At 33.8% G+C, this 27,268-nt stretch overlaps 1 protein-coding gene across 2 annotated transcripts; it reads left to right on the forward strand.

Moving 5' to 3' along the window:
* The first annotated feature begins 1,038 nt into the window (after positions 1 to 1,038).
* LOC125647655 (ABC transporter B family member 1-like) lies at positions 1,039 to 27,268 on the forward strand. Of its 2 annotated transcripts, none has more exons than XM_048874429.2 (17): positions 1,039 to 1,153; positions 4,097 to 4,282; positions 4,693 to 5,198; positions 7,772 to 7,883; positions 8,100 to 8,274; positions 9,133 to 9,193; positions 10,636 to 10,771; positions 13,548 to 13,736; positions 16,338 to 16,466; positions 16,602 to 16,675; positions 16,780 to 16,873; positions 16,972 to 17,033; positions 18,060 to 18,186; positions 20,048 to 20,181; positions 22,260 to 22,430; positions 22,607 to 22,729; positions 24,653 to 27,268. In XM_048874429.2, exons 2-17 carry the CDS (start codon positions 4,108 to 4,110, stop codon positions 24,809 to 24,811), a joined length of 2,427 nt encoding a protein of 808 aa, XP_048730386.2. In that variant the 5' UTR covers positions 1,039 to 1,153; positions 4,097 to 4,107; the 3' UTR covers positions 24,812 to 27,268. The 2 variants fall into 2 exon arrangements, with proteins under 2 accessions (XP_048730386.2, XP_056012402.1); XM_056156427.1 differs by having other exon boundaries at positions 4,100 to 4,282.

The raw sequence follows: 27,268 nt of genomic DNA on the forward strand, positions 1-27,268 counted from the left end.
CAATTTCGTAGAAATATTGCTCGCAATATTAATTTAGAGCTCGGTATAAATAATTTGATGATCTCTTTAATTCAATTGAAGATATCTTTAATTATTTACAATGCTTTTGTATAGGGAATTAATACGCGCATCAATTCTTTTAAAGAGGGCAACAATTCAATTAAAGAGATCATTAATTCAATTGTGGATATGTTGAATTGAAGATATCTTTAATCATATAGTTGCTCTCTCTCAAAGAATTATTGCTCTCTTCAAATGAATTAAAGATATCATTAATTCAATTGAAGAGAGCAATAATTGAATTTTTGCGAGCATTAAATTAATTATTGCTCTCATCAAATGAATTAATGCGCGCATCAATTCAATTATTGCTCTCATCAATTGATTTAATGCGTGCATTATATCAATTGTTGCTCTTTTCAGTTGAATTGCAGCGCGCATCAATTCAATTGTTGATATCATTAATTCATTTGAAGAGATCATTAATTCAATTAAAGCGCGCATCAATTCAGCCGAAGAATCAATGATATCATCAATTCAATTAATGCGCGCAATAATTCAGAATTGAAGATATCATTAATTATTTGAAGAGATCTTTAATTAAATCGTTGCGCGCATCAAATGAATTGATGATATCTTCAAATAATTGAAGATATATTCAGTTATTTGAGTTTATGTTAATTTGGCGCTCCAAGGGCAGATTTTGAAAATATGTGGTTTTAAATGAAATATATATTTTCTAAACTCAGGACTATGGATTTTCCTGATTCACAAATATTTTGGGACTGGTATTGTTCTAACTCTGTGCCAAATTTCAGGTAAGTTGAGGTGGTGGAATTTTTTATATTAATTTTTATGTTATAAAGTAATGTATAGCAAAATAATTGGAAGTCTGTGTCTATGTGAGAACAAGGGACGACAACTCTGGGTAGAGATTAACAACTGACTAGAAGAAAAAAAGTTATGACACAAACGTCCATCCACATCGATACGGTCTTCAAAGTGTTTACTTCAATGAAAAATTCACGAGAGAAGGGCATGCATTATAGATGATATCCACCAAGCAAAGCAGACGCAAAGGATGATCCGATGATATTTACTTTCTACCTGTAGCCGAGTTAACAGGATTTATTGAACGAAGATATTAAGCAAAGTAAGAATTGATTTAGTGGAAGATCGGAATATATAGGCCTAGTAATGTACTGATTAATTCATAACATGATAGGCCTAGGGCCTATGTGATTGCGTAAGTTTTTTAATGTTAATTTCGCGATTTCGGCGTTTTTCTTGTTCTAAATAATGGTAGTGTGTTGCATGTGTCATGATGATGTGGGTAGTATACATAACATTGATTAATTGATTGTATCTATTTTCTCACACAAGAAATTTAAAAGTATTCGATATAGAATAGAATAGGCCTACAGGGTTCGAAATTAACTTTTTCAAGCACTAGTCCGTACGGACTACAGGGTTCGAAATTAACTTTTTCAAGCACTAGTCCGTACGGACTAGTAATTGTTGATGTTCACTAGTCAGCAAAGCATTTCACTAGTCCGTCCAGTATATAATAAAATGATCTTCATTTTATTCAACAGTATTTAATCAAATCAAACACATCACAGTTGCAAACAATTCAATTTCTGACACCTATAGAAGAAAAAGAGACCACCATATTTTATTTCGCATTCAAGATCTTCAGAAGCATACAATATTAACCTCCGAGTTCATCCTTTTATAAATGTCCATAAGTGCGTTCGAGATCGTTTTGGTGCTCAGATCTTCAAGTCACAAGAGTTCGAAATTTTATCAATAAAGTAAAAAAAATATCACTCGATTGACCAATTCATGAGTTATAGTGTTATGAACTACTGTGTTAGAGTCACGAATGTCGAGAAAATGTGCGCACAAACGTGCATGTTCTCAGACCACACTACTTGCAATTCTTGCACCTAGAACACGTTCTCGTGATGTGTACTCGGCGTTTGGAATCGGCAGGAATTTGACAATTTGTGCACGTTCGAAGAACGGCGGTCTCGAACACACTCCATGTGTTAGGAAGATCAGGCTGTCATAGTCATGCAAACACTTGACCATACAGGCAATCAACCATAAGTTCAAACATCTATGAGACTCAGACAAATCTTGCTAACAATCTTTACCAATTCAAGATTGATTTCTGGATTTTCACTAGTCCGTACGGACTAGTACTATAGAGAGTTCACTAGTCCGACACGTTTCTTACTGGTCTCGGACTTACGGACATGAGTTAATTTCGAACCCTGGACTATCACTGTTGATGTTCACTAGTCCGTAAAACATTTCACTAGTCCGTCCAGTACATCATATTAAATGATCTTCATTTTATTAAACAGTATTTAATGAAACCAAACACATCACAGTTGCAATCAATTTAATTTCTGACACGTACAGAAGAAAGAGACCACCATCTTTTATTTCGCATTCAAGATCTTCAGAAACATACAATATTAACCTCCGAGTTAATCCTTTTATAAACATCCATAAGTGCGACATTCCTGTTGTTTTGGTGCTCAGATCTTAGAGCCACAGGAGTTCGAAATTTTATCAATAAAGTCAATAAAATTCACTCGATTGACCAAGTCATGAGCTATAGTGTTATGAACTACTGTGTTAGAGTCGCGAATGACGAGAACATGTGCGCACAAACGTGCATGTTCTCAGACGACACTACTTGCAATTCTTGCACCTAGAATATGTTCTCGTGATGTGTACTCGGCATTCGGAATCGGCAGGAATTTGACAATTTGTGCACGTTCGAAGAACGGCGGTCTCGAATGCACTCCATGTGTTTGGAAGCTCAGGATGTCATAGTCACGCAAACACTCAACCATGCAGGTAATTAATCGACCATAAGTTCAAACATCTAAGAGACTCGGACAAATCTTGCTAAAAATCTTTACCATATTCAAGATTAATTTCCGGATTTTCACTAGTCCGTACAGACTAGTGCTATAGAGAGTTCACTAGTCCGACACGTTTTTTACTAGTCTCGGAATTACGGACATGAGTTAATTTCGAACCCTGGCCTAGTATTTATTACCAAATCAGGGCCCAAATGGGCATAAATTAAATAATTGTTGATACAAGTAAAGACAATACACACTGAAGAGTAATTTTTGGAGTAATACACTCATTAGTGGTATTTCAAGTTTCATATGTAAGCATCAGTACCCAGTTGATACATGTGTGTTATCCCTAATGCAATATATAATTGTGCCTGATACATCAACAAGAGTTGGTGCTAAAGGATATAAAACAGAAATCCACCTCAGCCTCATGTAGAATAAGCAGATGAATGATACATAGATATATGAAGAAGGACTTCCTCACAATGTCAGGGGTCCTGAGTCCACTCGCCTACTATCATGGATCGATACGAGCGGACTCAGGACCCATGGCATTGTTAGGAGGAATGAAAGATCTCACTGACTAAATTGTATTGACGGAGATACTGTTAGAGCAAGCTTAGCCACAGGTTTCCAGTGTATGAGCAGATCCATAAATTTCCCACATGGCAGTTTAGTGAAACCCCATACATTTGTTTGGGGTCCATACTGAAACTATGGACTAGTTTATAACTGGAAGGGCATATATGTACAAGAAGGCAAAATATTTATTTTCTACTCAGCCCAGGTATGTTGAGTTAGGTCTCTCCATACCCACAAATATGGGTGCTCTACCAATGGATTTATTAAGATCTATGTGATTGAAAAGAAAATGACAAAAATGTGCATCTCAGCTTCAGCATGGACTTTTTTGCACGATTTACTCATTAGAGCTCGCAGTACGAGCCAGCAAGTTAATCTAATATCTATATCATGGTATGCTTTCTTTCCTTCTCTATATGTTTCCTCTATGCTTTCCTCTTCTATAGATCTAATGCTTTCTTTCCCAATGTTCTTTCTGTTAGGGAGGCTAGTATGTAAATAAAATACTTGGACCACTTGATGTACAACACTGTAATGTGTTTGGTGAGGAGGCTAGAAATGAAAGTAAATGCATAATTATTTTTTGAAAGTGCATTAGTATGGTGTAAAATATTTTATATTTGTTTCAGAAGGTGAAAACATGGCCAAATTAAATGGAACAGTGACTGTGAATGCATCAGAAGTGGAAGATGAAAAATGTGATACTGCATTACTTGGAAAGCATAATTACACGTTGCCCAGTTTCCGATATACCAATATTTTCATCACTATTGTTATTATTGATGGAATGATATCTTGCCTTTTGTGGTTAACAGGTAAATACCTTTTTATTACCAATAACGGTGCTTTTATTGTATATAATGATCGAGTGATTTTGTATTATTCTATTATTCTTAGACACTTGCACATGTATTCAATAATTATTTGATAAAAAATGTACTTTCATTTTGATTAAAACCTTCTGAAAGCTTTACATATAAATCTATAATACATGAGTTACCTCATTGATATAAAGAAGGAAATCAAAATTTAAAAAAAAATTCATAGGGTACCTTTTCAACAGCTTGAGAAACTGTTGGTTATTTTTTGGCCTAATGTATCAGAAAATTTTCATATCTGGGTAGTATGTTTTTCTTTTACATTTTCTGTCAAAGTACCCAAACTGCCCAACTGCTTTGAAATTTGAATGTTAACAAATCTAGCCATTATTTGTGTATTCTTTCAGGTGGTCACTCCAAATATTTTGTGGACAACATTGTAGATTTCCATTTCAAGGAGTCTGTCTTTGACTTGGCTCTTCTGACTGCCTTGAAGACAGTTGTAATTGTGACGGTTTTACCAATCTTAGAAAACAAAGCTTATGAACAGATAGACAGTCCATACAACAATGGCTTGCGCACACAGTGTATTATTTTGCACAGTGTTTTGAAATTGACTTTCCTGGGATCTCTTGCATTTTCTGTAGTGAAAGGAGGATTGGTATTGAACTGTATATTGAATGATGAACAATATGAAAAAATGCATGTAACTTACAATGTCTTAGTCATATCATCAGTGTCTTTCAGTGTTTTAGAGTCTCTCCTTAGTTTATTTAGTGGTCATGCAATGAGGAGGCTGAAAATAGTGAGAATTCTGCACAGATTTAATGATAAAGGACAGGAGGTGGATAAGGAAGGAAAGCCCATTAAAAAGCAGGTGGATATCAAAAGACTGGTGATGCTTGCCAAACCTGTGAGTTTATTAGAAGATATATATGTGTACTGATTAATTATCTGTAGTCTATAATAAGTAATCTGTAAATGCCTTTGATGTGTTTTATGGACTGAGAATCTTAACTCTATATATACATATACACTCGCTTATAAGTCGGATTTTAGGGAGCTAAAAATTGGTCCAAAACTCTATATCCGACTTATAGGTGAGTCCTAAGAAGATTAGCATTTTTCTGGACAGCGTAATGTATAGTATTTTTGAACAACTTTCTCCGACAATTATCATGATCAACGTTGACTGGACATATTATATTATTCATGTATTCTAGGATTATATGCATAAAGTACAAGTATTTACATATTTTAATGATTCTATTCATCTTAAGTGTATATTACTGAAATTGATTTGTTGATAAAATGAATAAATATCAGCACATATAATAAGGGATCAAATTTATACATGCAAAAAATCAGAAAATTTTATATGAGAATCTTCTTGAGCATCCTCAGGTACTGCAGATTCAATTTCCTTTAAATCATGGTACTGGGGTAGGATGGGGCCTTTATTGGAGATAAAAATTTTCCATTGGAATATTCATGGGTTTAATTAGGGGGCCTGTATTGAAATCCATTCCCAATGGTAAAAAGTGTGTTTTCCCCAATTTCATCCAAGGAAAACTTTCTCAAAAGATGATAAATAAATATCGCTAAATATATATAGCATTTATTTCTGCAAAGGCCAGAAAAATAAAGATTTGTTGAATGTAAAATAAGTTAATGAAATACCTTGCCAATTAAGAAATAGCTCTTATTTGAATTTATTTAGAAAAATGTTAAGTATGATGTTTTTCTCAATTCCAACTAGATGATGTTATTTTTTCCTTCTTGGAAAAACCCCGGCCCTTGATATTAAGACCTAAAAGAACCTGATATTATATATGTAAGGCCATCATTAAAAATTTTTTTGTTTGATGTACTCCGACCCACATTTTTCAAGTCGGGTAGGTAGGTCGGTATTTTTAAAAAAAAATTTTTTTTGAAAATCAGATTTACAAATTTTCTTATGTTTTCATTAAACACATAACGCTGCCAGACAGAATAGAGTTTAGAACATTCATTTTGTACACATTGTATATAATACACTTAAATCTTCCAATGTCTCCTGAAATTTACTCAGGACATTTTGCATTCGTCACGGTGTTACCACAGGTTGATTCCGACATTCATAATAGCAATGTGATCCATGAATATCCAAGTTAATTGCATGATGACAGCAATTTACAAAAAGTTTTAATATTACCCAATATAATTTTAATGCCGACTTTCCCACATCATTCAAATTGTTGTGACGATCGTGTTCCATTCGTGTGTCTCAGTTTAAAGTAAAAGTGCCGTTCACCTATTAAATCGTCATAACATTTAGATAATCCTATATCAAAATAATATGCGTGCCTTTTCAGAAATATAGACCATCAACATAATCGCCAACTTGTGGTCCGCCATAATTTTGGTGCGCTATCCCACGTGATTTTTTATCTAAATAACATGGCTTTCAAATTTTTGTACATAAATACGATCAGGCCTCGACGGGGGAGTTCGTAGCTCCTTGTTCTATATTGTTGGTAGATAATGTGGTAATTTGGAGCTGTGATGCGGTATATTTGATCGTTCACATAGAAAAGTGTTTGAAAATGAAAGTAGAACCGAAAGACGCCCTAAGGACATTTTGATATCAAGAATTCTGTAAAACAACAAGTCCAAATAATAAAAAAAAAAATGGCATCAAGTTTAATACTAATTCGAAGAATGTCTATTTTCCAGGGAGCAAATAAAAAAAGATTAAAAATTTCCAAGTGTGGAAAAAATGATCGGGTCGGGGCAAATTTCATGGGTCGGTCAGAGTACATCAAACAAATCAATTTTTATTTTAAGCCTAATCTAATGAACGACCACTAATTAGATTTTTTAATATCCAAGCATTCCAATGTAGTGAAAATTCATATTTACCTGCTGTTGGCTAAGATAGGGAAGTTTCACCTCAGAATATATTGGTAATCTTATCAATATGCAAATGTTACAAATTCAGGATTTATTTTCAAGGACCCTGGGGTTAGGTTTGGGCTAAAACCAGGGATCAAATTTTACATAATATATGAATATAGGAGAATTTTTTTATTTTTTTTTTCTGCTTAAGAACAGGGGGACCATGTTAGTCATATTGATTTTGAGGCATTCATATGTTGTTTGGATTCAAGCTCAGTTAAATCACAACCTTATGTAAATGGGTTGGGGTCAAAATTTATCATGTTATTAAAGAGTTGAAAGATGAAAGATATTCCTCTTAAGAATAGGAGGGACAAGGTGACTCAGGTGAGCATTGTGGCCCATGAATATCTTGTCTTTTGCTTATGATTATTAGTACAATATCTTTCACTCACCAGTTCTTCCCCATTGTAAGTCAGCAATGCTGATCTTCACATAAAGAAAGTTGTATGAAAATTTCTGGACCTATTTTCAGGTTACTAGCAAATATATGTTTGAACTCTTTGCAGTTATATGACTCGTCATAGTTATGACTTATTGTTTTGCCAGGAGTGGGGAATCCTCCTAGGTGGTTCTTTGGGACTCCTCATCTCCAGTGGGGCACAGACAGCTGCCCCCCTCTTCTTTGGTGCAGTGGTAGATGCTGCTCAGAAAAGCATGGGTAAAGAATGATAGAATTGATCTGAAAAGTAAATTTTTATTTGGGCTTTACAAATTTAGGGCATTTAGAAATAATGATGAAGGAAAATTGATCCATGTAAAACGTCAGTAATTCAGTTTTGAACTTGTAAATGTGTGTCACAGCTGTTTGTATTGCTGCTCGCAGCATGTATATTCACTTGTATTTAATGGATGATACATTCTTTTTTCTTCATAGATGAACTTACTAATACAGTGTTGATTTTGGTGCTGATTTATGTTGCTTATGCAATATTTGCCGTGATTCGGTCCTGGCTTTTCACTCTAGCAGGACAGAGGCTGGTAGCCAGACTGAGGAAACATTTGTTTCATCATATTATCCAGCAAGAGGTTGCCTTCTTTGACACCAATAGGTAAGTTTAAGACCCCTCCCTAAAAAATGAACAGAAAACCAAACCAGTGCACTACATATCAAATTTATGTATCATTCTGCTCTTTCAAAGAGAGGTGAAAGGTAAAAACACTTGATTTGGTGAAAATAATGTTAATTTTCTTGGGAACTGATTTTGACCCTAGACCCAAATTTCAATATAATCCTGATCGTAAAATAGATACCATTGGCCAAAATGATTACTTCATAATAATATGATAAAGTGTTACCCACCTTTTCTGCATTTTGTCATGTCAGATAAGGTTTTTGTGTTTTCACTAATACATCATTTTTACCTATATATTGTTTGATATTGCACAATATTAATTTTACTCCAGTACGTCTGCATTAAAAAATTATTATCACACATGGGACACGAAATACCCCATACAGTGATTTTCATGTTTTGCCTTCCCGCTACCAAACATTGGTAATTTTATCTAATTACTCATGTTTTCTGGTACTCCAGTATTCACTTACAACATTTCTAAAAACCTGTATCAGAGAGTTGCCTATGTGACGCAGAGTTTTCATAACTTCTTTTTCTGAAATTTTATAGTCCAATATTCCATATCCTGGGAGATATCTATATTATGTTGTATTTCCCGGGAGATATCTTTATATGTTATTGCTCTGAAACTGTCGATCAAGAATATATGAAATATATTTAAAATCAAACTGAATAATTCAGTTTAGTTTAGCAAAGTTGTCTTTAGTATAAAATATCTAGTGCAAAATAAAGTGGTTGAAATTGAGGATTTTGACATTCCTAGATAAGTTACGTTTCTTCATATTTTACTGTTCTGACTTGCAGAATTAAATTTACGATTTGTATTCACAGGACTGGTGAGCTTTGTAATCGACTGGCATCAGACACACAGGTTGTTCAGAATGCAGCCACGGTGAGTGTAGAGCATAAAGACAATGAAGTAATGTTGTATTTCCACCTTTACTTTCTTTCTACTGAACAATGAAAAATTTTGTTGAGTTTACAAAATTGGGTATGTCTCAATTTAAAGATGCATGATAAGATTTTAGAAGGAATCATGTCAGCATCTACTGTGAATGTTTGCAAGTTCTATATACCCTTTTATTTTTCAGCAGAAAAACCTTTCTTATATTTTCTTTAAAAGTTTCTTGTTTTTATGCCCCATTCAGCATATTGCTTTGCACTTGTTGGTAGGTATGTAGATCGGTAGACCACATGTTGTCCGCTCAATATCTTGAGAACCATTCACTTGATTGTAATGATATTTCATATGTGGGTTGGTTATGAAAAGAAGAGGACCCCTAATGTTTTTCAGGTCAAAAGGTTAAAGGTCAAGGGTCAATCTACTCGGGACATAGGAATATACTGTCCGCTCAATATCTTGAGAACCCTTTGCTTGACAGACATCAGACTTGATACACTGGTACATCTTTAGGAGTAGATGACCCCTATTGATTTTGAAGTCACATGGTCAAAGGTCAAGGGTCAAACTGGACATAGGAATATACTTTGTTCAATATCTTGAGAACCCTTTGCTTGACAGACATCAAACTTTATACACTGGTACATCATCAGGAGAAGATGACATCTATTGATTTTGAGGTCACATAGTCAAAGGTCAAGGGTCAAACTGGACATAGGAATATACTGTCCGTTCAATATCTTGAGAACCCTTAGCTTGACAGACATCAAACTTGTTACACTGGTACATCATCAGGAGAAGATGACATCTATTGATTTTGAGGTCACATAGTCAAAGTTCAAGGGTCGAACTGGACATAGTAATATACTGTCCGCTCAATATCTTGAGAACTCTTTGCTTGATGGACATCAAACTTGTTACACCAGTACATCTTCAGGAAAAGATGACCCCTATTGATTTTGAGGTCACATGGTCAAAGGTCAAAGGTTGAACTGGGCATAGTAATGTATTGTCTCCTATATTTTAAGAATTATTTGCTTGATTGACACCAAATTGGGTACACTGGTACAGCATAATGAGTAGATGACCCCTATTTATTTTAGGTCACATGGTCAATCCACTCTTGACATAGGAAGATATTGTCTGCTCAATATTTTGAATTGATGATATACTACTTTCAATTAAATGATGTGTGTGTATAACCCTCATGGGGGGCATACGTGTTTTACAAACATCTCTTCTTTTTTTTTTTCTTTTTTTTTCTTTGTTGCTTTTGTTATTGTTTTGCTGTCAGGAAAAAGAGTGATCATATCACTCGAGCAATATGTCAGTACATGTACAAATGTACAAATAATTTTAAAACAAAGCAAATCTGCAAACTAATACTAGAGTGACTTATTTGAAATAAGACTGATCTTGTGTTTTTATTGCAGGTGAACGTGTCTATGCTGGTGCGGTACACTCTGCAGATGTTGGGTTCTCTGGTCCTAATGTTTTATCTTAATGCTGCCCTAACAGGAGTACTGCTGGCAGTTGTTCCTATCGTCTCAATTATTTCCGTGCAGTATGGTAAGTCTTGTAGTGTGGTAATACAGCACAGTATGGTAGGTCCTGTAGAGCACCGTCGATCACTTTTGCAATTGGTTTTCGTCCGTCGTGCGTTAACAATTGAACATTTTTAACTTCTTCATAATAACTACCAGTTCAATTCTTTTCAAATTTGGTATGAAGCATCATTGGGACAAGGGGGACATAAATTGTAAATTTCAGGACTCCAGCACCCCTGGGGCCCTAGGGGCGGGGCAAAAACTGTCCAAAATTGACCGATTTTCAAAAATCTTCTTCTCAAGAACCACACATATGTAAGAAAAACTAAATGCATATTGATGTAGAGCAGGAAGGCCTCTACCAAAATTGTAAATTTCATGATCCCCGGAGTAGGGGTTCTGACCCCAGAGCGGGGCCAAACTTGTTATATAGTGTTTATGTGTAAAACACTTAAATAACATTTTCTTTAGTGTTTTTGATACTAAATTGAAACTAAATGGATAGAGCTGGTAGTCTTTTACCAGTAGGGGTTCTGACCCCAGGGCGGGGCCAAACTTGTTATATAGTGTTTACATGTATGTGTGAAACACTTAAATAACATCTTCTTTAGTGCTATTGATACTAAATTGAAAGTAAATAGATATTTAGAAAGAACAGATAGTCCTTTACCAAAATTGTAAATTTGATTATTCCAGGGGTAGGGGCTTAGGTATCAGGGTGGGGCCAAAATGGTTAATTATTAAATGTGTTAACAATAGACATTTTTAACTTCTTCTTGATAATCTCACCTCTGTCGGCACGGGTTTGAATCCTGCTCGCGCCGGTAAGTGAGAAAGTTTCCCAGTTTACTTTCGGAAGGTCGGTGGTCTCTTCCCAGGTGCTTGTATCTGGGTTCTCTCTTCCACCAACAAAAACTGGGCGCCACCATATAACTGAAAAATTGTTGAGTGTGGCAGAAAACATCAAAATCAAATCAAATCTTCTTGATAACTATCATTCCAATTCTTTTCAAATTTGGTATGAAACATATTTAGAACAAGGGGAACATAAATTATAAATTTTAGGACTCCAGCACCCCTGGGGCCCTAGGGGCAGGGCAAAAACTGTCCAAAATTGACCAATTTTCAAAAATCTTCTTCTCAAGAACCACACATATGTAAGAAAAACTAAATGCATATTGATGTAGAGCAGGAAGGCCTCTACCAAAATTGTAAATTTCATGATCCCCGGAGTAGGGGTTCTGACCCCAGGGCGGGGCCAAACTTGTTATATAGTGTTTACATGTATGTGTAAAACACTTAAATAACATCTTCTTTAGTGCTATTGATACTAAATTGAAAGTAAATAGATATTTAGAAAGAACAGATAGTCCGTTACCAAAATTGTGAATTTGATGATCCCAGGGGTAGGGGTTTTGGTATCAGGGTGGGGCCAAAATGGTCAGTTATTAAATGTGTTAACAATAGACATTTTTAACTTCTTCTTGATAACTATCATTCCAATTCTTTTCAAATTTGGTATGAAACATATTTGGAACAAAGGGAACATAAATTGTAAATTTCAGGATTTCTGCACCCATGGGGCCTTAGGGGCAGGGCAAAAACTGTCCAAAAATGACCAATTTTCAAAAATCTTCTTCTCAAGAACCACACATATGTAAGAAAAACTAAATGCATAGTGATGTAGAGCAGGACGGCTTCTACCAAAATTGTAAATTTCATGATTCCCGGGGTAGGGGTTCTGACCCAAGGGCGGAGCCTAACTTGTTATATAGTGTTTATATGTAAAACACTTAAATAACATTTTCTTTAGTGTTTTTGATACTAAATTGAAACTAAATGGATAGAGCTGGTAGTCTTTTACCAAAATTGTAAATTTGATTTTCCCCAGAGTAAGGGTTTTTACCCCAGGGTGGGGCCAAACTTAGTATATAGTATTTATGTGTAAGTTTGCTGATACTGTATAAAATCTAAATGTATTGCATACTTAGGAATAACAGAAAAGGATTTACAAAAAATGGTGAATTTCACAACCCAGGATTATGACTTTAGGATGAGTCAAAATTAGTCATATATTTTGATGTTTTAATTTAATACACCTATTATTTAAAGCCTTTCATCAGTGTATGCTCTTTTGAGGGCAGTGAAGTTTTAAGAACACATCTTGTTTTATACTGTTGCTGAACATTAGAATTTAGCTTAGATATTCAGAACTGGAAATTTTTTTCTAGATTTCATAGCCCATGGAAGTAGTGATACTTTTTCACTAGTATTCAGGTGACCAATAAGGCCTGTGGGCCTCTTGTTTTGCAAATCATTATTTATTGCTTGGTAAGTCTTCTATATATAAGAGTTTATTTGGGAGAACTAATTTTTACGAATGGCTTGTCTCGTGAAATTAAGCATAAATAATGTTCTTGCAAATAAAATGTTATTACAGAACACATGTAGTATGATATAGATGTACAGTGAAGTAGATCTTGTGGTACATTACCGTAAATCCCAACATAATACATGTACATATGAAATGAATAAATCACAGTACACAATACAATGGTATGGACAATGTCTCCACCTACGGTGTGATACAAAGTTGTGACATCTCTAAAGCATTTCTTTGTATTTGGAAACTGATTTTGTTAAGGTTCTGGCTTTTTTTAGTTGTATTCATTTATTTATAAATAATTATTCAAGAACATTTATTTCTATTTTGAAGCGTATATTATTTGGGTAAACAAGATAGTTTGAGTTGTTGTTTACTGTCAGTATTTTTTTATATATTGACATGACATTTTCAGGGAAGTTTGTGAAGAATATGAGACAGAAGTTTCAGGACCGTTTAGCCGATGCAGGAACTCTGGCTGAGGAAAACATTAGCAGTTTAAGAACTGTCAGATCATTTGCTGGAGAAACAAAAGCATCCAGCTTATACGGTGCTGAAGTAGATAAAAGCTACGAAGTAGGAAAAAAACTAGCAGTAGCATATGGTAAGTACAGAGGATTAGTTTTCCAACATGGATTCAAACATTATGCAAATTTTAGATTAAACGGACTGAATTGATGATAACTGTGTCTGAATGAAATAAAACGGACTGAATTGATGATAACTGTGACAGAATGAAATAAAACGGACTGAATTGATGATAACTGTGTCTGAATGAAATAAAACAGACTGAATTGATGATAACTGTGTCTGAATGAAGTAAAACGGACTGAATTGATGATAACTGTGACTGAATTGATGATAACTGTGACTGAATTAATGATAACTGTGACTGAATTAATGATAACTGACTAAATGAAATAAACAGGTGACTACTCGAAATTCAGTGGACTGCTGAAATATTTTGAGAGTTTGAGTTTTCAAGGTCTGAAAATTGGCATGCAACTATGGTTTATCATTACACATACATTATTACCTTATGTGGCATTCATGTAGACATCGTTATGTCAATGTAGTTGTCTTCTCGGGATGATATTCCAATTTTGAAGATTATGATTTACTTGTAATTGATGAAAAAAAGAAAAGGAATTTGCTTTTGTATGTTTTTGATGTTGTATTTATACCCTCTCCAAATGAAGCTTAGGGGGGAGGGGTATACTGGAATCACCTTGTCCATGTGTTCTAGCTTCCATCCATCCATAGATATGATTTGTCCAGAGTATACAGTATATCTAACACTGACGAACAGTTTTTATTAAAACTTCATGTATAATGAAGTTGTGCACCTACTATTTTGATTGAGATTTTTTTAGCATTCAAAGACGTTATGGATATCTTTGTCCATTTGGAGGGGGATTGGGGGTTGAGTGTTATGTTGTCATTGTTTACAAATACAATATATCTTGAAAACCATTTATTCTTTAATGAGTGCAAATTCACTCTTTCCCACCATTCATTGTGCCCTATTAGTCTTGCTAGGACAGTTCTAGTTTGTTTCATTGTTTAGAAAACAAAAGTTGAATCATATGGTATAAATTTTAAGTTAATGCTCTTACTGTAATTGCAAGGAAAAGAAAGTACTAATGTCAACACACTTGCCTCAACAAAATCAATTAAGATATGATTATGTGATGTTACCATTTACTCTGTTTTGTTACACATCTCAAAATTATGATTTATATCGTATTTAAAAATTATTCTAATTGTTGGTTACAAGCAATTATCATAGTCTCTTTAATGATTTTGTATTGCATGTGGTGAAATGTCTCTTGCAGAAAAATTCTATTTACCAGAGGCACATTCACTTCACAAGCTGTTTTTCATTTTTCAGCATTTTATAATTTTGATCAATTAATGCTATGAAAGTTTATACAAAACCAATTTTTTAGCTCATTTGATTGAAGGCCAGTATGAGATATTGCCCTCACTTGTCGACATCAGCGTCTGGTCGACATCAGCAACTCGTCGACATCAGCGTCTGTAAACAATTACATTTTAACCTTCTCCAGAACGACAGCGTACCCATTCACTATGCTCAGTACTACATCAGTACATCTTTAGAGTGATCTAAATTTCAGTATGGTGACCCTGGCTTTTGAACAACGGAAACATAATAAACTTAGTTACCCTGGCTTTTGAACAACGAAACATAATAAACTTCTTCTCCAGAATGGCTGCATCCCCAGACACTGTATTTGGTACAAAAGTTCCACTCATGGTCATGTAGAAGACTTAGTGTGGATACTTTTGGAAAGATTTAAACTTCAATATGATTACCATACTATGGCTTTTGATAGGCTGAAATGAAAATTACTTCTTTTCCAGAACAACTGCATCACTGGTACAAATGTTCATGTCATGGCTCTGTAGAAGAGTTATACTGTATGAGTGATTCAAATTCTAATATGGCCATCATAGTTTTTGACTGCCTGAGATAAAGGCAAATTTTTCTTCTGGACACCGTCTTTTGCAGTATCCAGTATACATAGCACAATAATCCCTCCAGTGGTCCTTCAGAAGTATTATCAAAATATTCAATTTTAATAGCCTCTATGGTTTTACTTTGGATTACTGTCATAATCTTTGGGCAAAAAGAAAAAAACTCAGCGGAGTATACTCATAAAAAGCATATGTTAACACATGTTGTTAGTTTGATGATGGTATAATAATATACATATGTTAAAACATGTTGTTAGTTTGATGACGGTATGATAATATACATATGTTAACACATGTTGTTAGTTTGATGATGGTATAACAATATACATATGTTAACACATGTTGTTAGTTTGATGATGGTATAATAATATACATATGTTAACACATGTTATTAGTTTGATGATGGTATAATAATATACATATGTTAACACATGTTGTCAGTTTGATGATGGTATAATAATATACATATGTTAACACATGTTGTTAGTTTGATGACGGTATAACAATATACATATGTTAACACATGTTGTTAGTTTGATGATGGTATAATATATATACTCTTAATTCTATTTATTATCATGCATACTAAACTTACATTTTTCACATAAAGCAACTCTGTAGAGATAAGCTAATGACTAAGTCATTGAAATGGCTAAGATTTCACACCTTTTCTGGTCATTGAAGTATCACGTGTCTTGTATTACAGGTGCATTTGAGGGTTTGGTGGGTATTTTGGCTTATGGCTCAATAGCTATGGTACTGTGGTATGGTGGAAAGCTTGTGTATGACAACACCCATGGCGAACACACTGGACTAACTCCTGGTGTGCTAACTTGTAAGTACATGTAGTTTAAATTTCTTGAGTTCCTAAGAATCAACTGTTCACTTGTAAAGGTATTGTCATAAGCAGAATAGAATAAGCAGGTTGATTTAAAACTTTTTTGAATTTTATTTGGATGTTCTTCTGCAGCTTTTCTCCTGTACACCTTACAAGTGGCTATGGCATTTGCTTTGATGTCTGCCCTGTATGGAGATTTTATGCAGGTAAATCACTTCTTTTCTCTCACAGAATGGACAGTTTGAGGCTTATATCCTTTTTATAAACATGAAATTTAGAATCAAATATTTTATAATGGGTTTTTTTATAGGCAGTGGGAGCCTCTATACGGATCTTTGACCTGTTAGACAGAATTCCAGATGTACCAACAGAAAATGGCGAAGTCCTTTATGAAATGAGTGGACGTATGTACTGGCACTACACGATTATAGTGAAGATTTTCATGTATAGTTATTATGAATGTTAGTTTACTTTAGACTCATGACGCTCTTGTGTTATTCAGGAGTCGAGTTCCAGAACGTTTTTTTCACCTATCCATCAAGGCCAGATACTCAAGTTCTTAAGGTATTAGAAATTTTGAATAATTCATACAAATATCTTTTTCACACTATATCATAAATGAACTTTTTGGATAATGTAGATTATGTATTCATGATTCATCTATCTGTATTGTGTAAATTTTTCAATTTCTTCAGAACCACTTTGCTTTAAGAATTGCTTAAATTTTTTTTAAAACTCAGATCAGAACATTATTTGGTGAAATTGTCAGAATTCAGGTTATTCATATAAAGAACCTTAATCTTTTACACATGGAAATTATAAGAAATAGTCTAACTCTGTCTTTTTGTGAATGAACAACATGTTCATGTATACAGTATAATGAAAACACATCTGGTATTTCAAACAAAAAACTGTAGACAGTGATTGGAAAATTCTTTAGTTTGGATCATGCATTAAAACATGTTTAAAACATAAAAGTTTCAAGTATTAAGAACATGTGCAATGTTTCTTGATATTTATTTTTTCGTGACATTTCACTTTCAATTCACTTGCATTCTATCTGGTTTCTACAAAAAATGTTGGGGTATTTTACAATGTCTGTTTTAGATCTAGCATATTGTGATAGTTCCTGGTTGTTGTAAGTAAAAATGTAAAGTCAGCTCATAGCCTTATGTATTAAAGAAGTTTGTATATCTTGACATTACAAAGTTATTGTAGTGAAGAATGGAGATAAATCTTTGGAACAATTGGGGATATAACCTGGGACCCTTGCATTTCTAGTTAGGTGATCTAACCACTGAAGTATCCAGGTCAATATAAAAAGTATGGTAATGTTACCAAACCTGTCATACAAGAACTCTTTATATCGAAGAGATGAAACAATAATTTTAGAGAAAATGTCAGAAATGTTGTGTTTCCTCAAATCTGCTTGCTCCTTGAAATGTACATTGTTTTGTAAAAGTTGGGTGCCCACTCTTAAGTATATTCATGTGCAAGTATTTATGTACAGTTAAGTGTTTATGAATGGTCAAAATTTACTGCTTTGTAATGGCACAAAGAGCATATGATAATTCTGTCTTTCTTTTGTAGGGCATCTCTTTTAGTGTAGAGCCAGGTGAAATGGTTGCCTTGGTAGGACCCAGTGGTGGGGGTAAATCTACCATTGTAAACCTAATAGAGAGGTTTTATGACCCAGATTCAGGAAACATACTGCTAGGTGAGATTTTCATGTTCTGAATTTTTAGATACGATGTTGTTCAGATGGATATGTTTTCCTGTGATAAATGTATTTTAGTTTTTAAAGTCCTTGCTTCTTATCTTGTACATATATAAAATTTTTAGGTGCATTAACCTTGCATTTGTGTAATATACATGTAACACAAGATAGTCCTGTCCTATGTATTCATATGAGAAAATTAGCATAATTCCAAAAAATAGATCTGATATATAGTTCCTAAAACTATTTTACGACCAAACCAGAACAATATTAAACTAGTATTAATTAAATATTAAAATTTTGTGTCAGAATTCTGTTTTTCAGCATACAATTTACATTGGAATTATTCCAAATAATATACTAGAACTCTTTATTTTGAGGAGATTTTGGGGAAAAAATCAGGAGGTACATTTTGTATGTCCTTAATATAGATACCTAAGAATGTTGAAGTGCTTTTAAACTTGACTAAACCTAACGTATTATTTATGCAGATGTCCACATTCATTCTCTTCAAACTCTGCAGGGCATGTTGTATGATAAGAATCAAATGCTTGTATGGAATATTTGTTTTTTCAAATACAACAATTTACACTGTACAACAAAACAAAAATATTTGCTAAGTATTGAACATGGAAATGAATGTTCATTAAATTCATAGTAGTAAATGCACACATTTAAGATTAAGGATTGTAAATGGAATATCTACTTAATAAGTAGGGAAAATATCAAGGCAAATTTAATATTAGAATGTTTGCTGTATGTACAGATTTCACCACATTATTTAAAGCAGTGTTAATATCATATTATGTAAAAATAAATTCACCATAAACGGTACACTGGTAATGCCATACCATGAAATTTCAACACACCAGATTATAACAACACTTTTTACTAGAGTGTGAAGTTATGAAATAAATTTCATTTTTGTTGAAAATACATGGAGGTATGAAGTTATGAACTGCAACGCTGGCATGGAGCATCACAGTTCATATCCTCGTGTGTTAATTAGGTCACCTGAGTCACTCAGGTTACCAGTTGTTATTGGTCTGTTCATCGTCATGCATCATTCATCATGCGTTAACAATTGAATATTTTTAACTTCTTGATAACTACCCTTCGACTTTGTTTCAAATTTGGTATGAAGTATCTTTGGGACTCCTGCACCCCTGGGTCATAGGAGCAGGACAAAACCTGCCAAAAATTGACCAATTTTCAATCTTAAAAAAAAAATGCATAGTGATGTAGAGCAGGAAGGCCTCTACTAAAATTGTAAATTTCATGATCCCTGGAGTAAAGGTTCTGACTCCAGGGCAGGACCAAACTTGACAAAACATGTTTTTGTGTTAAATATTTAAATATTGATTCTAAATAGGCATTTAGAAGGAACAGATAGACTTTCACCAAAATTGTAAATTTTGTGATTCAGGGGTATTTGATTTGGTTCCATGGTGGGGCAAATATTATTGTAGTGATTATTTTCTTTATCGTTTGAAAGACTTCTTGAATTTTGCTGATACAATACATAAGTAGGATGTACCAAAATTGTAAATTTTGTAAACAAACCCCCCCCCCCCCCCGAGTTCTGACTCCAGTGAAGGTCCAAAATATTTATTTAGTGTTGATATTACATATATTAGTATTATGTAAAGTTTTTCATCAGTATGCACACTTTTGTGTTAAGAGCACATTTTGTTTTATACTGCTGCTGAACTTTATAATTTAGCTTGGATATTCAGAATAGAAAAATTATTCTAGGTTCCTTATAGACACTGGGGCTAGAGATACTTTTAGCAAATTCTCAGGTCATCAATAAGGCCTGTATGCCTCTTGTATGAAATTAATCCATGACTTTCATCACTAGGTGATGTTGAGCTGAAGACATTAGATCCTCAGTGGTTCCGTAAGAAGGTGTCCATGGTCAGTCAAGAACCAACACTGTTTGCTTCTTCAATAAAGGATAACATTGCCTATGGATGCAATGCAACAGACCACGAGGTGACTGATTCTGACATACATTTTTTTTAAAGATTCCTTTTTTATGTGAATTCCTGCAACCAGAAGTATGGTATTACAGCTTACTCCACATATACTGAAATCAGTTATTTGGAAGCATCTCTTATTTTGAAATACCCGGAAAAAATAATTCCCCAACACTTTCTCCTTTTTAGCTCACCTGAGAAAATTTTTCAAATGAGGTATTATTTTCAAAGGGGAGATAATTAAAGAAATAGTGAAAATATGGTGGCATCATTTAAAAACTTATGTGAAAGCTTCCTTAATGAGTGGAGATTTAAATTTAATCAAATCACGGCCCTTGGGTGTAGGGTGGGGCCACAGTAGGGGATCAAAAGTTTTCCTGGGTTTCTATAGGAAAAATTATTTTAAAATCTTGTCAAGAATAGAATGGTCTCAATCATTCAGGATTATTAATATATATACAAGCATCTTCAGAAAGTGTAGTTTAAGTTTGTTTAATTTGTGGCCCCCGGGGGAAGGGTGGGCCACAATAGGGGATCAAAGCTGTACATTGGAATATATAGTAAAAATAAGGTTTGAATTTTTTTCTTATGAATAGGTATGACATGAATAGTCATGTTTATAGGCAAATGTCCTCAGGTAGTGCAGATTCAAAGTTCTTGAAATCAATTACCCTAAAATAGGATGGGGCCATAATAGGGGATTAAAGTTGTACGTACATGGGTATGTATAGGGAATATCTTTTAACAAACAGCATGTCATGACTAGTTATACTACTATGCAAGTATCCGAAGGTAGTTCAGATTCAAATTTGTTTGAGGGAAGGGGGCACAATAGTGGATCAAAGTTTTGTGTGGGAATTTATTGGAAAAAATCTTTTCTCAATACCAGCAATGCCATGACTGGTTATCATCCTTGGGTACTGCAAATTCATTTTCCTTGAGATCCTGGCCCAGTGGTAGGATGGGTCTCAATAGGGGATCAAAGTTTACATTGGAATATATGTAATCTTTGGAATTTATCAAGGACCACTGATTAGATATATTGATCTTCAAGCATTCTAATTCATATTTGACTAGGATTGTATTAAATAGGGAATCAAAGTTTTACAGGAGAATATATTGAAAATTTGAAAAAAAAATATTTTCCTTACTAGCAGGGCCACACTAAATCATATCAGTATGCAAATGTTCTGAATGTAGGGGGAGGGGGTGGGGCATGTTAGTCATATTGATTTTGAGGCATCCATATGTTGTTTGGATTCAAGTTCAGTTAAGTCACAACCTCATGTAACAGGGTTGGGGGTCATGATTTATCATGAGATTAAAGATTGTAAAGATGATTTAGATCTTTTAAAAATCTTCCTCTGAAGAAAAGAGGGCCAAGGTGGCTCAGATGAGCATTGTAGATCATAGGCCTCTTGAAATTTCAATTCAATTAATTTGATATTTCTTACTTTGAAATATCTCTTTAATTTGAAGTAAATGAACAGTCCACTGATCAGATAATGAGTTGTTTCATAATGGTCATAATGAAGTACTCCGCTATAGTGACCATCACAGTCAATGAATTCATACTACAACAGGTAGATGGGTTTTCCGAGATTGCAACAATCTCATTGCATGTTTTAATGATTGCAACTGAATTCAGGGGGAGGAAGTGTCTTGCTTTCATTGATATTACAGTATATGGGTTATGAGGTCGGGATTGAAATAAAGATTCTATTTTTAAGTATTTTTCCAAAATGAGCAAAAGAGATCAATTTCATTTATTTTGAACTTCGGATATGTATTAAAAATAATCAGTTGGTTAAGAGAATTTCAATTTGTGCACAGTAGACTGCAGTTTTAAGGTAAACACTATACAGTGTGTGTATATATATATATATAAAGCTTCTGAAGTTTTGAAATGAAAGCGCTAAAGCTTTACTAAACGTCTTCGTGTATCTTTTTTTATTTTTTACCTATATATATATATATTTATGTGTACAAATATATTATGAATTTGTCCTTTTGAGTCCATTATTTCTAATTCACATTCTTTGTAGATTTTATTGTGTATTCTTTTGATGAAGCAGCCATTATTTATTATCACAGATAGAGGAAGTTGCTAAACAAGCTAATGCACATGAATTTATCTGTACCTTTGAGGAGGGATACAACACTTTGGTGGGAGAGAGAGGAGTTCGTCTGTCTGGGGGACAGAAACAGAGGATTGCCATTGCAAGAGCTCTTATTATGAACCCTGTGCTCCTGTTACTGGATGAGGTGGGGAAATTTCTATTGTTTGGAATTAATTAAATTTCAGTAATATATTAAGTCTGAAACATTGCCAAATGGCATTAGTTTTGAAATTTATAACATTAAGAACTTTAAATCATTGTTTTATTCTCTCCCCACTCCCTCCCCTCGCTTCCATTTCATTGATTCACCACATATTGTAGGCCACTAGTGCTCTAGATGCTGAGAGTGAGCATTTAGTTCAGGAAGCTATAGACCGAGCCATGAAGGGAAGAACTGTGATTGTTATAGCTCACCGACTGTCAACTGTCAGGAATGCCTCCAAGGTATGTTATCTACTGTACATATCAGCAGTGTACAATTAAAGTGATGAGTAGTGACTTTTGAAGGACAAATGACAATCTAAAAGGACAAATATGCATGGTAAACTATTCAGTATATCTGATCAAAATTTTGACAGTGCATACGTTTAGAAAAAGTATTGTGATGAAGTCATTACGAAACCATGTGTATGTTTATGTAATTTTGAGAAAATATTAAGACATGCTCATGAAACATTGTTATTTATAAGAATTTGTGCTTTTTGTAAAGCGACTAAAAATTGTGGTGATTTTACTCTGTGTACATGTAGATAGTGACTTTAAAACTTTAAAAAAATCTTTTTATTTATGCAAGAGAAAGCTCCGTGTTGTTGACTTCAAGTAAATTACCTAAAAACACAAAGGAAAGCATGTCAAAACAATACCAGGATGTTGTAAATATGCAATCCGGTTACTATAAAATCTTAACCATTATGGTTGAACCTTTAAGGAGGTATGCTACACCAGAGAAATTTGATGTAGATGAAAAGTGGAGGATATGTACAATAATATTTTGAAGTTGAAAATTTTCAGATTTACTTTAATTTGTCAAAAAATACAGTTTTAGTACATGTAGAAGGTAATCTGGAAAAAAAATTTAAAACCCCCACTGGACTCGAACCTGCGACCTACAGTTCAGCAGTCGCTATTCTAACCTACTGAGCTACTCAGCTAAGTATCTAAATAGAAAAGGAAAAGTCAAATATTGCTGATATCGATTTTTTCATCCATGTTTTTAAAGGAAGTCAGCCATTATGACGATGTAGAGTACTACCTTAATTTCAGGATTTGACTAGACTTTCGATCTTTTGAACTCTAATAGCAGAACTGTAGCTCTGGAGACTGGTCTGTCTGCATATTTTTTTTCATAGAGCTACAGTTCTGCAGCTACTTAAATTTCAAGTTATTGAGAGTCACCTGTATTCAGCATTGGACATTTGTGTGCACAAAAAATTTATTTATTAAAGAACATTGTGACAAAAGTGATATGATGGATGGTAAACAGTATTATGAAGCATCCATCCATTAGCTTTAGTGTATTTGGCTTTTATTTTGGACTCGTTGAGGCCTAGAACTGTCATACTTTGTCAATTGGTGGGATTTTTAGGAATGGGTGTGTTGCCATGCAAGATTAGGTCGCTGTGACCTCAATTATGAATGATATCACCAAATATATTAGAATTCTGTCCAGCTTTTAATTTGGATACTATTGAGATTTAGAATTATTAGACCATATCATTTGATGCTTCTAAGTGAAGTGTTGGTGTTGCTACATACTATATAGTGGTGGGTTGGGGGTTGTTTTTTTTTTGGGGGGGGGGGGGTGACAGTGTGATAATTTGGTCTATTTTTGGTGATAAGTTCCAACTCACCAAACGACAATCACCAAATTTAAGCCCTATTGTATTATGTAGTTTAGTATTAAATCAATCACCAAAATTACTTCCGTCAAAGTTATCGACAATATGCCTTTTACACCTCCTAAGAATATCTGCAGTACGATAACCACATCCCTTGTGCAAATGTCATCTTTCTTTTGGAAATTGTCCATTCTCTTTTCTTTTTAAAGCAATGATCCTCCCATTTCGTGCAAATATCCTATGCCAATCCAACAGATTCCTTCTAAATCAAGATATATACATGTATTTGTAATTCTACAAAATGAACAAGTATCTATTCATTTACAGAAATTCTTACTATTGATATTCATAAATCTTCCATTGATTGTTACTGATGTGTTGCTGTAGAATGGAATCTGTGTGATATTGTAATGTTTTATGTTTAATACTGAGAAACAAATCTCTGAAAGTACTTACCTATAATACATGCAATTAGGGAAACTCCAGTGTACAGGATTAATGTTATCATGATAAACTTTTATACTTTCAGGTGGTGGTCATTGACAAAGGAGGGATAGCAGAAATGGGATCCCATGATCAATTACTAGCCAGGAATGGGGTCTATAAACGCTTGGTGCTGCGTCAGTTGACTGCAGGCTCTTTGAATAAGCCATTAGAATGTGAGGAGGAACAAGACAATTCTTCCTAATTTGTATTGAATGTTAGAAAATTCCTTTTATGTTTATATATATTATATATAGATAGGTAAATTCTAAAAATGACCAACGACATGAACAATTACATGTAGATTGTTGATCATTTTAGTGCTTTTTATAATTCTTATATTTGACCTTATATCCACATTGTGGATCCAACACCGATAGGTATCAGGTGTTGCTGGAACTCAGTGCTCTATATAATGTGTGTGTGGGGGGGAGGGGGGATTTCTCTGTGCTTTACATTGTATTTTATGCGTGCATGGTGTATGTGTAGGAGAATCTAGGGATTGATCCTTGGAATTAAATAAGGGCTCAAATGAGGGACTAAGTAGCCAAATAATTATGTATTTGATGTACAATATTTTGAATTATCTTAGTTTAAGCACCAGGCCTACCCATAAAGCTAAATGTGCAGTATTAAATGGATATCATAGAAGGAATAAAAAGTATATATTTTTCATCAATATATACAAGTAGGGGTGCAATGATAGGATTGCATCACTATACGATACGTATCACGATACAGACCTGATGATACGATACTTATCACAATACAGCACTTTTTTAAGATGCTATTAATAATAATAAATGAACAATTACACTACTATCGGTATCATTCAATTACACCTTACTATTACAACTGCATGTTTTTTCTTTAAAAAGATCAAAACATCAACATGATCTAACGTTATCTTTCATTGCATGGAATCCAAAATGCTCCCATATTGGAGATTTATGGGTCACAGTGGGAAAAATAATTCAGCGGAACAGTTGGCACCATGTTTTCCATTACTGCAAGCCATTTTTACAACATAAATTTAAAGCCAAATTGGATGGTTCAAATTAATCCGGACCGAGAATACCGAACTACGGTATAGTGTAAAGTATCATGAATGGAACCGTAGCATAATATTACCGTGATATACCATCTCACGGTTAATCGTTGCACCCTCATCTACAAGTTATACGCTAGATGTAAATGCTGCAATTGAACTTGATCGTATGAAAAATTCATCAAGCTAACCTATTTAGTTATTCTCAGATTCAGATATTGAACACCCTATTTTGAAATATCTATGATCATGTGATGTCGCAAGCTGAATTTAAAAAGTAAACAATTATATGGCAATGTAAAAGCATGAATATGTAGGCTGTTAGCAAGTGTGTGCTAGGAAAGATAGTTAGTCAAACGGGAAACGGGGTAGAAAGAACCACTGTTTTAATATTATCATTGCACATGATTAGCTTTAACGCTCCAAGATGATTGAAACCTTAGAATTCACAAGATTCCCTTTAACAAAGATCAGCTCTACACTAAAATCTGTGAAATTTGGTCAGTATCTGAAAAGAGATTAAAATTGTTCATAAGTTTATGAATGACAGACAGGAATAGATCTCAACAGGTCATCGGAGCAACTTGTGTAATCTGAAACTGAAAACATTGGAGGCATAACTGTGGAAGGCATTTATTGTTCATCGATTATTACAAAAATGACTCACTTTATGTTACATAAAAATCACTACTAATATATTTGTTGTAATTTAGAATAAAGTTTCCATTTGTTTTCATAGAATCAATGGCTGAAACACTAATATGTGGATTGCAAAGAAATTTTACATAATTTTCCCCAAATTTTGTTACACTTTCTTATCTATTCACAATCTACAGATCAGCAGTCAACACGTAAACCTATTGAGCTACTCAGCTAGGCAATTAAATTAAAAAGAAACCTACAAGTATAGCCCATTCTTATTTTCATTCATGTTTCTAGAGGAAGTCAGCCCTAATGATGATGTATTTCAGCATTTCAACCTTGGCTCAGAATTTAAAATGTTCTTTACTCCTTATTGACTGCTGTAATGATAAGAATGAAAATTTCTATGTTGACAGCAATGCATATAATTTATTTATTTAGTATATATATATATATATATATATATACATCTAATATTTATACCGATACGTCTTTCAATGGCTGTGTTATTATTGACCAATATGCGCATGTAATTTTTTTTTCATTTATTCAATTATGTTATTGAATTAGATGTATCCATAATCATTGAAAATGGAATTGAAATGTTATATTGATTAGAAAAGCAAGAGCATTTTAGAATTTCAATATGCAATGGTTTGTCCAAATTACTAGTAGTAAAGTTGGTTTTACAAGGGAGGCTACTGTATTAGTGCTAATGTTGTAAATTGAATGCAAGGGCTTGCATTTCAGCTAAAGGAAAATCACTATAAAGCATTGTTTGAGTTAAAGAAAATTTTTATGGGCAGTTTTTGTCTGTTTACCATAAATCATATGTATATGCTAAATTTTACCTTGACCAATTCATATCCATTATGAAAATACATATAACTTATTTTGTGTGGTGATTTTAATGTTTTGTGTGGTAATTTTTATGTTTTGATTTTTAAGTGAATAAAAAGTCAAAATTAAAAA

Source organism: Ostrea edulis, chromosome 1 (genome assembly GCF_947568905.1).
Source record: "Ostrea edulis chromosome 1, xbOstEdul1.1, whole genome shotgun sequence".
NCBI classification, from domain to species: Eukaryota; Metazoa; Mollusca; class Bivalvia; order Ostreida; family Ostreidae; genus Ostrea; species Ostrea edulis.

What these genes read in the sequence shown, in the direction of transcription:
- LOC125647655 (XM_048874429.2), top strand. Translation starts at nt 4,108, where the DNA reads ATGGCCAAATTAAATGGAACAGTGACTGTGAATGCATCAGAAGTGGAA. An exon ending in TTCAGGAAACATACTGCTAG is followed by an intron (nt 18,187 to 20,047) that starts GTGAGATTTTCA and finishes TTTCATCACTAG; the next exon opens with GTGATGTTGAGCTGAAGACA. An exon ending in CTGTCAGGAATGCCTCCAAG is followed by an intron (nt 22,730 to 24,652) that starts GTATGTTATCTA and finishes TTATACTTTCAG; the next exon opens with GTGGTGGTCATTGACAAAGG.